The 16,128-nt window shown below is 43.9% G+C and overlaps 1 protein-coding gene across 3 annotated transcripts in view; it reads right to left on the reverse strand.

The window, feature by feature from the left end:
* Positions 1-14,629, reverse strand: part of LOC130130425 (peroxisomal acyl-coenzyme A oxidase 3-like) — a 57,121-nt gene extending 42,492 nt beyond the window's left edge. The window contains exons 1-5 of one of the 3 annotated variants that reach the window (XM_056300131.1): positions 14,502-14,629; positions 12,222-12,408; positions 11,305-11,402; positions 3,147-3,282; positions 2,166-2,240 (exon numbers count right to left, since the gene is read on the reverse strand). In XM_056300131.1, coding sequence (XP_056156106.1) covers positions 2,166-2,240; positions 3,147-3,282; positions 11,305-11,402; positions 12,222-12,380 — 468 coding nt within the window. In that variant the 5' untranslated portion in view covers positions 12,381-12,408; positions 14,502-14,629. Of the gene's footprint in view, positions 1-2,165; positions 2,241-3,146; positions 3,283-11,304; positions 11,403-12,221; positions 12,409-14,501 lie in introns of those variants that run through there. The other 2 variants (XM_056300132.1, XM_056300133.1) reach the window with 2 other exon arrangements.
* Between the last annotated feature and the right edge of the window lie 1,499 nt (positions 14,630-16,128).

Here is a 16,128-nt window from a genome sequence, read left to right on the forward strand (position 1 = left end):
GGGCGCCCACGCTTCCGATGGCATCACTGTCTCATCATCCCACTTCTGACACCAATGTAGCGAATTCAGGAGGCAGCCAGGGACCGCCGCCGGACTCAGGAAGTGAACCCGGGTCGCCTGCACAGGCGACCGCTAAAGGATCCAACCTGTTAGCCTACAGCTACAGGAGCACGTAAGTCTCTCCCTGCTAGTACATAGCCTCTCCAACAGCAAGCCCTGTGTAGCGCCTCCTCGTGGCGACACACGGTAACTGGGTACACCTTGGACCCTGGCTGAACTACAAGGGACTCGGAGGAGGTCTGGCCCGTAGACGTGCGGTACGCAGGCCCACCGGTGTGTGGATATTCCCTGATGCCCACAAACCAGCCCCCAGCTATGGGTTAAATAGTGCCACCTAGTGGATACCTCGGGTGAGGAACAGGCTACGGGAGTAAACCCCTACAAAACATCAACATCCACAGTGCTGTTGTTTTGTGTTTTTCTTGCCCTTTTGTATGTGTTTAAGTGGGGAAGTACTGCTGGCGTCATTTGTGGCTGCCGCTTCTCCCTCTCGTAGCCCTCCTTCCCATCCACCCCCGTATGTCTGCCCCCCTTCCCATCCACCCCTGTATGTACGTGTTGTGTTTATCTGTTGTTTTGTTTCACCCCGTTTATTGTAAAGCCACTTTGAGTGTTAGGAAAGCGCTATATAAGTTTAATTTATTATTATTATTATTATTATTATTATTATTACTGCTACTACTACTATGACTTCTACTACTACAACTTCTACTTTTGGCTGCTCCCATTAGGGGGAGCCACAGTGGATCATCCGTTTCCATTTCTTCCTGTCTTCTGCATCTTCCTCTGTCACACCATCCACCTGCATGTCCTCCCTCACCACATCCATAAACCTCCTCTTTGGCCTTCCTCTTCTCTTCCCTGGCAGCTCCATATTCAGCATCCTTCTCCCAATATACCCAGCATCTCTCCTCCACACATGTCCAAACCATCTCAATCTTGTCTCTCTTGCTTTGTCTCCAAACCATCCAACCCAAGCTGTCCCTCTAATATACTTGCTCCTAATCTTGTCCTTCTTCATCACTCCCAATGAAAATCTTATCATCTTCACCTCTGCCACCTCCAGCTCCACCTCCTGTCTTTTCAATAGTGCCACTGTCTCCAAACCATATAACATAGCTGGTCTCACAAAACATCTTGTAAACTTTCCCTTTAACTCTTGCTGGTACCCTTCTGTCACAAATCACTCCTGACACTCTTCTCCACCCACTCCACCCTGCCTGCACTCTCTTCTTCACCTCTCTCCTGCACTCCCCATTACTTTGGACAGTTGACCCCAAGTATTTAAACTCATACACCTTCATCACCTCCACTCCTTGCATCCTCACCATTCCACTCTCCTCCCTCTCATTCATGCATAGGTGTTCCGTCTTGCTCCTACTGACTTTCATTCCTCTTCTCTCCAGTGCATACCTCCACCTTTCCAGGCTCTCCTCCACCTGCACCCTACTCTTGCCGCAGTTGGAAAATAAATCTATACTATTAATTTTTTACTATCTTTTGTTGGAAATGGACAGTGAAAACGGATGAGTGGTGTTTCCCTACCTAGACCCCCTAGTGCTGAGGTTTCCTTCAGTCTTAATCATTACATTACATCTGAAGAGGGAACAAACTTACTCAAAGTAATACTGATGAAGCCTGGAAAAGCTACTTTATCCTGACTGAACTCAAAGGTTGCAGAGTAAAAAAAAAGTTTCAAGCTACACCATAAAAATGCTTGTCAGTGAGCGTTGTCAGACAGTTACATGTTGGCTATCCATTTCAGACAAACTGGATGATGTAACTGCCATAAATGGGGTCGAACTGGACTGTTGGTCAAAGGGCAGGTTTGCATAAGACACTGAGGGGTATAACCGAGTTAAACGCTCTGCTACCATATTTACACACACTAGCATGCGCTTTTTAAAACATGAAGGAGGTGAAATGTGGAGATTTGAAGTTTCCCACAAAGCACAGTGTGAAGTACGACGGGCAGAAGAGGAAGAGGAAGGTGAAGAGTGGATCCAACCCATCCAGGGTTCAGTACGTAGCAGCCAGGACTACATGAATCATGGCTGCTATGTGGGATGTGGGGCGGGACAGTGTGCACTGTGATGAACTATTACCGTCATGTCCTCGGTATCCTGGACAAACTTGATGTGTCTTTCTGATCCCGAGTTGGCAACAGTCCCCCCAAACATCTGGAAGACAACAGATGAAACCAAGCCTTTCTGAGTGCCGTGGACTTACCTGCACAATCTGATCAATACAGAATTTAACATACGAGTAGTGTCAGTTCTACATCAAACTACCTTTTTTTTGTGGATTTTTTATTTTTTCGCCCCAATTGTGCCTGGCCAATTACCCCACTCTTCCGAGCTGTCCCAGTCTCTGCTCCACCCCCTCTGTTGATCTGGGGAGGGCTGCAGACTACCACATGCCTCCTCCCATACATGTAGAGTCACCAGCCGCTTCTTTTCACCTGACAGTGAGGAGTTTCACCAGGGGGTCGTAGTACGTGGGAGGACCACACTGTTGCCCCCAGTTCCCCCTCCCCCCTGAACAGGCGCCCCGACCGACCAGAGGAGACGCTAGTGCAGTGACCAGGACACATACCCACATCCCACCCACAGACACAGCCAATTGTGTCTGTAGGAACGCCTGACCAAGCTGGAGGTAACACAGGGATTCGAACCAGCGATCCCCATGCTGGCAGGAAACGGAATAGACCACCACGCCACCCGGACGACTCCCAAACTTTACAATTTGGAGAAGTGTTGGAGTGTCTCATGTAAACAAGACATCGGTGGGAAAAGTTACTTTTTAGAAACAAAGGAATGAAACAGCTCCATCATGTGATCATGGATTTGGAGCTGTTGAAACAGGCTTCACAAACGACATTTTAGCAGCCTTAAGAGCTAGCACTGAGCACCGGCCTTGAGAAATGAGATATGCAACAAGGAAGTTGATAAGGACGTGGCTATACTCTGATCCAGCCTGGATGGCCTAACTAGATATGGTGTTGCCTAGTCACCTACACAGTGTAACAGCACACATACACACACACACACACACACACACAAACAAACACTCATACACACACTCACCCCCTTGTTTAAGAAGAACTTGGCAGAAAGAGACCAGTCATACATGCCCAGACAGTCAGTGAAGACTAGAACCTTCCATGGATTCGCTGCGATGTCGTCTTGTGTGAGGAAGTTGTACCGGAACAGCTGTTTGACTCTGGAATATACATTTAAACATTCCATTTACTTCCTACTTCACATCATTATCTACTCAAAAGAAGAGAGAAACACAGGTTGTCACAATAACATGACTGAAGGGGGGCCGTGCCTATAGGACCCTTTCGAAAAAAAAGGGTCCCATATTCCCCGTTTTCCCCTAAAAAGGTCCTATAATCCCCGTTGCAATAGACACCGGGGAACATAGAACCCTCTTTTGGAAAAAGGGTCCTATATTCCCTGCTGTTTCCAGGGGAACATAGGACCTTTTTCCAAATAAAGGGTCCTATATTCCCCGCTATTGCCAATCGAGGAACAAACCGGGGAACTTAGAACCCTTTTTGCAAATTATTTCCTTAACGGGTCCAAAATAATAAAAACTGGGGTCATGGCTGAGATGTAGGCTACGACAATCTAGTATTCCTCCGCTGATTAAATTAGGCCGTATTACCATTGTTGGCTGTTGTATATCGCAGGCCACCTTGGGTGCGTATCCAAATTCGGCCTAGAGGAGGCTGTAATTTGCTTTATTGTTATTTCTTACCAATATTTACTGCAGTAGGCCTAGTTAGTTGGCTCTCCGGCTCAGCATGGACAGTCGGCAACCAACGCAAGTTTGTCTTGCAGTAGGCCCGCCTACCAGTATAACCAGTAGCCATTTCCACCTTCGCTCAAACTTCAATTTGCACAGCACTGGACACTTCAGCCACTTTCTTGTTACTTTGCAGATCGTTTTCCATATTAAATCACTTGGCAGACTTTCTTTCAAAAAGACTTTAATGATGAACTTTTTAGGCAGAGAACTTAGACCAGGACTTGGAATTTAGGACCAGCACAAAGTATCCATCAACGGGGGCCGCCTACCTTACACAATAGGCTAATTGCCTAATAATAATAATATGTGCTTCTCAAAAACTAAAGGCTTGTGGAGGTGCGAAACCAAAAACATGAATCAAAGACGAACATCAAAGGATGTAAGGTAACACTCACCAAATGGTAAAGAAATAACAGAGGCAGTCCTCTACTTCACCATTTTATTGTTTGGCATCAGTCATTAAGGTTTCTGAAGAAGACCACCCGGCCAAGTTATTGACTGATGCCAAACAATGAAATGGTAAAATAGAGAATTGTGTCTTTTTTTTTTTTCATTTGATGAGTGCTACCTTACATCCTTTGATGTTCTTCTTTAATAATAATAATAATAATAGTAATAATATCAATAATAATAATAATAATAACAGCCTAATAATAATAATAATGATAATAATAATAATAGCCTAATTATAAAAGAGGCCTGATAACAAATAACAATTACAGGCATAATACTATCAATAGTAACACTGATAATAGGCTATTAATAACAAAATGCTTCTAGTAAAAGCTTGGCTGAAAAAGGGTTGGTCTATGGCAGAAGCCCCCCAGAAAAGGCATGGTCTAAAACAAAAATCTCCAAGGCCTAACTAGCCTAACGTTAAGGCTTTTTTCTTCTTCAAAAAAGCAAAATGAGTAGTCCTAGTCCATTAGGCTACTCAACAAAGAGGGGCTAAAACCCTGGATTTGACGTTGCCGACGCTGCAGGACCCTTTGCGCATTATAGATCCTTCTGATTGGGACCGTTGGCTCCCTCGCAACTTCTGCAATCACCCCCTGTCGGACTTCTGCACGGTGCACCATTTCTCCGTCAGGGGGATGCACGTGTTCCCCAACATCGTGCACAATAATGTTAGCATCCACGTCCTCCACTTCAAATCTATTTGTGATCAGTGGCACTCTACAGTTCCACCTCCAGTACCTCCATCTAATGGTATCTTGATTGGTGCGGTGCTTCTGATATCTGAAGTTCTCATGTACCAACACTTTGCCGCCTCGATCACCATCCATAACTATCGCCATTGTTTGTCTTCTTGTAGGCTAGTAAGCACATGACAGTGAGTCCACGAGTTATCGCCGATAACAACCGATTGTTGCAAATTGTTGCAAGTTGGCGGGCGGTTTAGACATTGGTGAATTTTGATCATGTGGTTTAGAACGCCAGGAAACTTGCGTGCAGATGACCACACATCCACGACAAGTCTTAAATATTTCCAAACTCGAAATCATGTGTGCCTTTGGCTATTTACAAATTATTTTTCGAGCAATATGTGTTTTGTGATTCAGCTTTAGCGTTGTTGATTAGCCTTTCATTCATATTTTGTCAAAAGGCGTATTCATTAGCCTAGGCCTATGTCCCGTTGTTTCTGTAGCATACAGCATCTTAGAATCTTAAGAGACCAGGCAGATATTGTTATGATTTTACTGTTATTACCATGCTATATTAGCCTACTTTATAATTATAAATATTTCAATTATCCAATTTTTAGCATTTCTAATATAAGGCTATATTGTTATTATTATTATTATCATCATCATCATCATCATCATCATTATTATTAGGCTATTATTATTATTATTGTCATTATTATTATGTTATTATTATTATTATTATTATCATTACAATTATGATGCTTAAAAGGCCTTACTGAGCAGATGGTTTCTATCTAATATCTGTCAGATGCTTTTCCCAATAAGCTGGTGTGGTTATGATGGGAACGACGGCTTTCTAGCGAACATAGAAGAAGTGGGTCGGAATTGGCCTATTGTCGATATCAGCCAGCTTACGCAGGAGTCTATCCCTGGTACAATGCGCTAGACCTCTGGGAGATGGACTGCTGAGGACGGAACACAACATCTATACTCAGCTCCCAGCACTTCTCGCACAATGTGCTACTCATACGCTGAGTTGGCGGCGCCCAGGATCGAACTCACGACCTTGCGATCCATAGGCGAGAGCTCTACCGACTGAGCTACGCCCGGGTACAATTGCCCAAGGAGCATAGGCTTACTATATTACATTCAGACACAGACGAGCCAGCTCACCTACTCGGCGAGGCGCATTTTCCTCGATAAGTGACACATTTCACGCATAAATATCAGAGAACTACCGGGGTGGGTTATGCGCCCAAATATAGGCTATAGCCTAATAAGTTGAAATTGGTTTAGTGTCGAAAGTTTCCACATACTTTAGCCAACCTGGACTTTGTGAATTCGTTTTTGTGATATAAAAATAGAAATCGTATGATTCATTGTCTTCTTAATAATCTGCCCTAAATAATGCATTATTGAAAATGCACTTTTTGCGCCAAACAGCGTCAAACCTGCTGACCGGGGAACATGGGACCTTTCTTTATAAAAAGGGTCCTATGTTCCCCGGGTGCCCTAGGGGAACATAGGACCCTTTTTATAAAGAAAGGTCCCATGTTCCCCTGCACATACAAAACGGGGAACATAGGACCCTTTTGGGGAAAAGTGGGGAATATAAGGGCCCTCTGTATACAAAAAGGTCCGATATTCCCCGGTCTCATACAAAGCGGGGAACATAGGACCCGGGGACTATAGGACCCGGGGACTATAGGGAGGACCCCACTGAAGGTTCTTGAGGTGTGTTTATACGCCAACAGTACGTGTCCTGTCACCCGAAACTTCACACACATGAACATCACACACATGAACATCCACATCACACACGACCATCCAGATCACGCACATGACCATCCACATCACAAATGACCACCCACATCACTACACATGAACATCCACATCACACACATGAACATCCACATCACTACATATGAACATCCACATCACTACACGACCATCCACATCACTACACGACCATCCACATCACTACACATGAACATCCACATCACACACATGAACATCCACATCACTACACATGAACATCCACATCACACACATGACCATCCACATCAGTACACATGACCATCCACATCACACACATGAACATCCACATCACTACACATGACCATCCACATCACACAAATGAACATCCACATCACACAGATGAACATCCACATCACACACACGACCATCCACATCACTACACACGACCATCCACATCACACACATGACCATCCACATCACTACACATGAACATCCACATCACTACACATGACCAACCACATCACTACACATGACCATCCACATCACTACACGACCATCCACATCACTACACATGAACATCCACATCACTACACATGAACATCCACATCACAACACATGACCATCCAGATCACTACACATGAACATCCACATCACTACACATGAACATCCACATCACTACACATGAACATCCACATCACTACACATGAACATCCACATCACTACACATGACCATCCACATCACACACATGAACATCCACATCACTACACATGACCATCCACATCACACAAATGAACATCCACATCACACAGATGAACATCCACATCACACACACGACCATCCACATCACTACACACGACCATCCACATCACACACATGACCATCCACATCACTACACATGAACATCCATATCACTACACATGACCAACCACATCACTACACATGACCATCCACATCACTACACGACCATCCACATCACTACACATGAACATCCACATCACTACACATGAACATCCACATCACAACACATGACCATCCACATCACAACACATGAACATCCACATCACTACACGACCATCAACATCACTACACATGAACATCCACATCACTACACATGAACATCCACATCACACACATGACCATCCACATCACTACACATGACCATCCACATCACTACACATGACCATCCACATCACACAAATGAACATCCACATCACACAGATGAACATCCACATCACAACACGACCATCCACATCACACACATGACCATCCACATCACTACACATGACCATCCACATCACTACACGACCATCCACATCACTACACATGAACATCCACATCACTACACATGAACATCCACATCACAACACATGACCATCCAGATCACTACACATGAACATCCACATCACTACACATGACCATCCACATCACTACACATGAACATCCACATCACACACGACCATCCACATCACTACACATGAACATCCACATCACTACACATGACCATCCACATCACTACACATGAACATCCACATCACACACATGACCATCCACATCACTACACATGAACATCCACATCACTACACATGACCATCCACATCACTACACATGACCATCCACATCACTACACATGAACATCCACATCACTACACATGAACATCCACATCACAACACATGACCATCCAGATCACTACACATGAACATCCACATCACTACACATGACCATCCACATCACTACACATGAACATCCACATCACACACATGACCATCCACATCACTACACATGACCATCCACATCACACACATGAACATCCACATCACTACACATGACCATCCACATCACACAAATGAACATCCACATCACACAGATGAACATCCACATCACACACACGACCATCCACATCACTACACACGACCATCCACATCACACACATGACCATCCACATCACTACACATGAACATCCACATCACTACACATGACCAACCACATCACTACACATGACCATCCACATCACTACACGACCATCCACATCACTACACGACCATCCACATCACTACACATGAACATCCACATCACAACACATGACCATCCACATCACAACACATGAACATCCACATCACTACACGACCATCCACATCACTACACATGAACATCCACATCACTACACATGAACATCCACATCACTACACATGAACATCCACATCACACACATGACCATCCACATCACTACAAATGACCATCCACATCACTACACATGACCATCCACATCACACAAATGAACATCCACATCACACAGATGAACATCCACATCACAACACGACCATCCACATCACACACATGACCATCCACATCATTACACATGAACATCCATATCACTACACATGACCATCCACATCATTACACATGAACATCCACATCACTACACATGACCATCCACATCACTACACATGAACATCCACATCACTACACATGAACATCCACATCACTACACATGAACATCCACATCACTACACATGACCATCCACATCACTACACATGACCATCCACATCACTACACATGAACATCCACATCACTACACATGACCATCCACATCACTACACATGAACATCCACATCACTACACATGACCATCCACATCACTACACATGACCATCCACATCACTACACATGAACATCCACATCACTACACATGAACATCCACATCACTACACATGAACATCCACATCACAACACATGACCATCCACATCACAACACATGAACATCCACATCACTACACGACCATCCACATCACTACACATGAACATCCACATCACACAGATGAACATCCACATCACACACACGACCATCCACATCACTACACACGACCATCCACATCACACACATGACCATCCACATCACAACACATGAACATCCACATCACTACACATGACCAACCACATCACTACACATGACCATCCACATCACTACACGACCATCCACATCACTACACGACCATCCACATCACTACACATGAACATCCACATCACAACACATGACCATCCACATCACAACACATGAACATCCACATCACTACACGACCATCCACATCACTACACATGAACATCCACATCACTACACATGAACATCCACATCACTACACATGAACATCCACATCACACACATGACCATCCACATCACTACAAATGACCATCCACATCACTACACATGACCATCCACATCACACAAATGAACATCCACATCACACAGATGAACATCCACATCACAACACGACCATCCACATCACACACATGACCATCCACATCATTACACATGAACATCCATATCACTACACATGACCATCCACATCATTACACATGAACATCCACATCACTACACATGACCATCCACATCACTACACATGAACATCCACATCACTACACATGAACATCCACATCACTACACATGAACATCCACATCACTACACATGACCATCCACATCACTACACATGACCATCCACATCACTACACATGAACATCCACATCACTACACATGACCATCCACATCACTACACATGAACATCCACATCACTACACATGACCATCCACATCACTACACATGACCATCCACATCACTACACATGAACATCCACATCACTACACATGAACATCCACATCACTACACATGAACATCCACATCACTACACATGACCATCCACATCACTACACATGACCATCCACATCACTACACATGAACATCCACATCACTACACATGAACATCCACATCACTACACATGACCATCCACATCACTACACATGAACATCCACATCACTACACATGAACATCCACATCACTACACATGAACATCCACATCACTACACATGAACATCCACATCACTACACATGAACATCCACATCACTACACATGACCATCCACATCACTACACATGAACATCCACATCACTACACATGACCATCCACATCACTACACATGACCATCCACATCACTACACATGAACATCCACATCACTACACATGAACATCCACATCACTACACATGACCATCCACATCACTACACATGAACATCCACATCACTACACATGACCATCCACATCACTACACATGAACATCCACATCACTATACATGACCATCCACATCACTACACATGACCATCCACATCACTACACATGAACATCCACATCACTACACATGAACATCCACATCACACACATGAACATCCACATCACTACACATGAACATCCACATCACTACACATGAACATCCACATCACTACACATGACCATCCACATTACTACACATGACCATCCACATCACTACACATGCGAGAGAGAATGAGAAAGGTAGAGTGAGAGGAGGGAAACATGAGAGAAAGAAAGAGGGAGCGTGAAAAGCACAGAAACAACAGCAGAAATGAACAATCATGGAATAACAGAAGTGTATATACATATTTACAACTTCCTCAAGGGCTGTGTGTGTATGTGTGTGTGTGTGTGTGTGTGTGTGTGTGTGTGTGTGTATTGCCTGAGGAAGGTGAGCTCTCTCCTCTTCTCGATGGAGAGGTCTTCGCCGGGTTGACGGGAGAAAAGCGGGTCATTCTCCAGCGTGCTGAACACATGTTGCTTGAATGACAGGGAAGAGGGTGAGACAACACTACAGCAGCCCTGCCGGTGCTTCATCTAGCCACTGACCACAGTAACACCTGCTGCTGCACTACCTGAGGCGCACAAAGTGACAGCATCAGCTACGAGGAGCCTTGACGAGTGGGGAAATAACACAGAACTGACAACCCATCTCCATCCATCATCCAAACCACTCATCCTATCCCAGCAGTCACTGGACAGGCCGCCAGGCCGTCACAGGGCCGGCCCACACACACACACACACACACACACACACACCTAGGGACAATTTAGTACGGCTAATTCACCTGACCTACATGTCTTTGGACTGTGGGAAGAAACCGGAGCCCCCGGAGGAAACCCACGCAGACACAGGGAGAACATGCAAACTCCACACAGAGGACGACCCAGGACGACCCCCAAGGTTGGACTACCCCAGGGCTCGAACCCAGGACCTTCCTGCTGTGAGGCGACCGCGCTAACCACTGCGCCACCGTGCCGCCTGCAACCCGACTCATTAGACACAAACTTACCCTGCTTGAAAGTCAGTCAGCGTTGAGAGCACCGCAGGGCATCCCACATACATGCTGATTATTAATCCTTTATCACAACACGAGCTTATACAAGCACACTAACCGGTTCTGTGTTCACCAGTTATCTTAGCCATCCAGAAAGAGCCTTTTCTGCCTTGTGTTAAAATTACAGAAGTTAAACAACTCCCACAAGCAGCTTCGCTTTAACGCCAGACACGTCATACCGTGAAGAAGAGCTTGTGTTAGAGAGAAAACTCCAGCTGGGAGACAGCAGAGTTGTCTTTACCTTGAATGTGTACACGTCCTCTCCCTCTAAGAAAAGGACCATGTCCTTCCAGTTGAACGAGGCCTTCGTCCTGTACACGTCCAGAGGCCCGCTGGGGAGATCTGGGACAACAGCAGCCATCTTCCCACACTGGGGACCAGTGCTGCTGGAGGAGCTCATGCTGTATGAATAAGGCACTCGGTTCTTTCTGGAAAGAAACAAAACAGCAAATTATTTTGGGCTATGCATTTATGGTTTATTGTTACATGGGCAGGCCCCAGAGAGTGTCCCACAGCAGCCCTGCAGCTGCTGACGATGCTGTGACACCAGACCTGGCAGCCGTGTCATTGTTCCATTATTACATGTTGTGTTTTCCTGGTCTTAAAAGCTGTGTTACAGTAAAATTACACATATTTCCTAACTTATTAGACTGTCTCTATGTTTATTTTATTAACTTAATTCATTTTATTTTATTTTTTGCCGCTTATCTTTTATTAACAAATCTTAATTAAAGCAACAGATTCAGTATACAGAGGGCGGCATACAAAACGAACATAGAGCCAGGGGTACAGTATACTCCATAACATAACGACATTAAAAGACAGTGCATAAATTAACAGTTCTGACCGCCTGTTTGTTCGTAGAAGAAATGAGTTACATACTGTTCAATTTCTTCTGAGAAAACTACAAAAAAAGGTTTTTTGTTTGTGAATAAAATTTTTTGCCAATATTATTACCAGATTTATTCATTATTAAAAATATTTTTTACCTTTGTTTGGGGTTTTTTGTGGAAAGCAAATACTACATTGTCCCATGATCTTAGTTGTTGTTGTCTCTTATCTTTCATCAGTGGAGTGATGAAGCGTATGGGTCAGTGAAGGCTGTGTCCACATGACCAGATTCAGCCCGCTGTGATGCTGCTGCCTGCATTACTGCGCTGCAACACGTTGGTATGGAGCATTCAGTGTATTCACGCCAACACAACGGACCAACAACACGCAGCAGTTTGATCGGAACTTAAGTGAAACGTTAAGGTGTGGTGAAGTTAAGTGAAACGTTAACGTGTGGTGAAGTTAAGTGAAACGTTAAGGTGTAGTGAAGTTAAGTGAAACGTTAACGTGTAGTGAAGTTAAATGAAACGTTAACGTGTAGTGAAGTTAAGTGAAACGTTAACGTGTGGTGAAGTTAAGTGAAACGTTACCGTGTGGTGAAGTTAAGTGAAACGTTAACGTGTGGTGAAGTTAAGTGAAACGTTAAGGTGTAGTGAAGTTAAGTGAAACGTTAACGTGTAGTGAAGTTAAATGAAACGTTAACGTGTGGTGAAGTTAAGAGAAACGTTGACGTGTAGTGAAGTTAAATGAAACATTAACGTGTAGCGAAGTTAAGAGAAACGTTGACGTGTAGTGAAGTTAAATGAAACATTAACGTGTGGTGAAGTTAAGAGAAACGTTGACGTGTAGTGAAGTTAAATGAAACATTAACGCAGGGGTCAGGAACCTTTTTGACTGGGAGAGCCATAAAAGCCAAATATTTCTAAATATATTTCATTGAGAGCCATATAGTATTTTTAACGTATAATAAATTAAATATGTCTTACTTTTAATGCGACTTCTGGTGCTGCATGGCGTATCAAAGTGCCGCTTTATATTTGACCGTTTCATCGATGCAATTTTATCATTGCATATTAGACATACCGCAGATCCTGCTCTCTCCACAAATGCAAATTCCTCTGTCCACACAGCCTGGAATGCACGGTAATCATCGTCTTTTTTTCTTTTCGCCATCTTTTCCGTTACAAGGGTTGAAGCGGATAAACTAGCTGGCTATCTGATCAAATTGATTTCTTCACCTTTACAATGACCCGGACATGCTCGCGAGCCATTGGTTCCCGACCCGACCCACGGGTGACCCGTGACCCGTGAAATTTATCTTCAAAACTAATTTCTGTTTACTTTAAAATGACACAGTATTATCAAGAAATATCACAAGTATTTTAAAATCAGTTCCAAACTGATTTTTTTTTTCAACTCAAAATTGTCTGGGAGCCATATGCCGTCACCGGAAGAGCCATATATGGCTCGCGAGCCATAGGTTCCCGACCGCTGCATTAACGTGTAGCGAAGTTAAGTGAAACGTTACCGTGTGGTGAAGTTAAGTGAGAAACGTTAAGGTGTAGTGAAGTTAAATGAAACGTTAAGATGTGGTGAAGTTAAGTGAAACGTTAAAGTGTAGTGAAGTTAAGTGAAACGTTAAGGTGCAGTGAAGTTAAGTGAGAAACGTTGTGTGAAGTCACACACGCACCTTTCTGAGCAGGAGGTTCTTGTCTGAGTCAAGAGACCGACGCTGCAAGACAGACTGACGCTCCGGCAAGACGAGCAGCTGCTCCACACTCACGACCCTGCGGACGACCGGAGTCCAGCCCCTCTCTCTCACCCCTCCCCCACGGAGCACTTTCAACCGACGGACCGCGCAGGACCGGGCGTGACGTCACACGCTTCCCGCCCCGACACGGGAAGTGTGCTCCCTCTGAAGGTTGTTCTATATATATATATATATATTCTATTGACACATTCAACAAAAATTATAATAACTCGCAGAGGAAACATAAGCCATATAACACATCACAATATTTCCACCATCAAAACCAATGTTGGTCAAAGGTGATTAATTACCTATAAGTAGAAAATAAAAAGAGTAATGTGTCTGAAAACAAACTTATTCCAACTTTATGGGCGACCGTGTGTATATATATATGTATTGGTGTCATGCTAGTCTGTTAAATATTTCTTTCAAATATGAAGCTTGCTAATTTAGCTTCCACTGACTGATCTTGTGACAACCTGAGAGGTTTCAGTCAGACAGCAGAACGATTGAGCTAAGAGCTGCTAGCTGATAGTCTTTTCCTCCAGATTAAAGAACAATCATAACTAATGCAAAAGTAGGCGTCAAGGATCGAAGAACTACGATTGTGGTGAAAAGCTTGTCGACGAAATTGGTGAATATCTTCTATTTTCTTGATTTGGGCTGTGTTCAGGCATGGCATCACATTCTCCAACGATATTCTTTTTAATATATGTATTTCTTATTTTAATCAATCACTTATAATAGGGCTGTAATACACTGCATAAACGAAATTGTTCCCCTGGGCTCCTTAGAGACAAAAATGTCCCATTTGAAACCCATTATAACTACACGTTTTAATGCCACACAGCCGGTATCTGGAAAAATCGATATATTTTCATGCGTTTTTACCTTTCATCCACAGAGAAACGCCGTTTTAGGTCAATGACAACGGTTATTTCTGAAAACTCCGGCCACAGTGGAGAAAACAGAGATTCAGGTTCCCGCACTATGCTGTTGCCATGGGCACAACCCAGTAGAGTTGTGAGGGGCAGTCTGATTGGTTGCTAAGCAGCCAATCAGAAAAGGATAGCAACAGCATAGCAACCTAGCCGTTCAGCTATCTTGACGTCTATGTATCCTTAGTGCTAAGTAATGCTAATTGGTCTGTTAACACAATTCATTAAAAGGCGCCGCAAATAAAAACCAAACACAAAAATCACTACTCACCGGAGACTGTGGCGGAGTGTTTATATCATTATTTTCTGTGATTGGCTGCTTCCTCGCCTCCCAGACTGCAGCCTGGTTGGCTGTTGAGCTAGCCGAAGTGTTAAGTTGCTATGCAGCCCAGAATCGAGTCTGAAGTTCAACTCCTTTTCTGATTGGCTGTTTAGCATCCAATCAGACTGCTTCCTCAAGAGGCAAGGGCAGGGGGTTAAAAAATGTAGTTATAATGGGTTTCAATGGGGACATTTTTGTCCTTAAGGATCTAGTGAGAGTTTTCTTTTTTAATCTGACACTTCACAAAAAATTATAGGGCATAAGAATCAATGTTGTTGCTAATCACTGACATGTCCCAGACTGTGAT

Source organism: Lampris incognitus, chromosome 20, assembly GCF_029633865.1.
Source record: "Lampris incognitus isolate fLamInc1 chromosome 20, fLamInc1.hap2, whole genome shotgun sequence".
Classification (NCBI taxonomy): domain Eukaryota; kingdom Metazoa; phylum Chordata; class Actinopteri; order Lampriformes; family Lampridae; genus Lampris; species Lampris incognitus.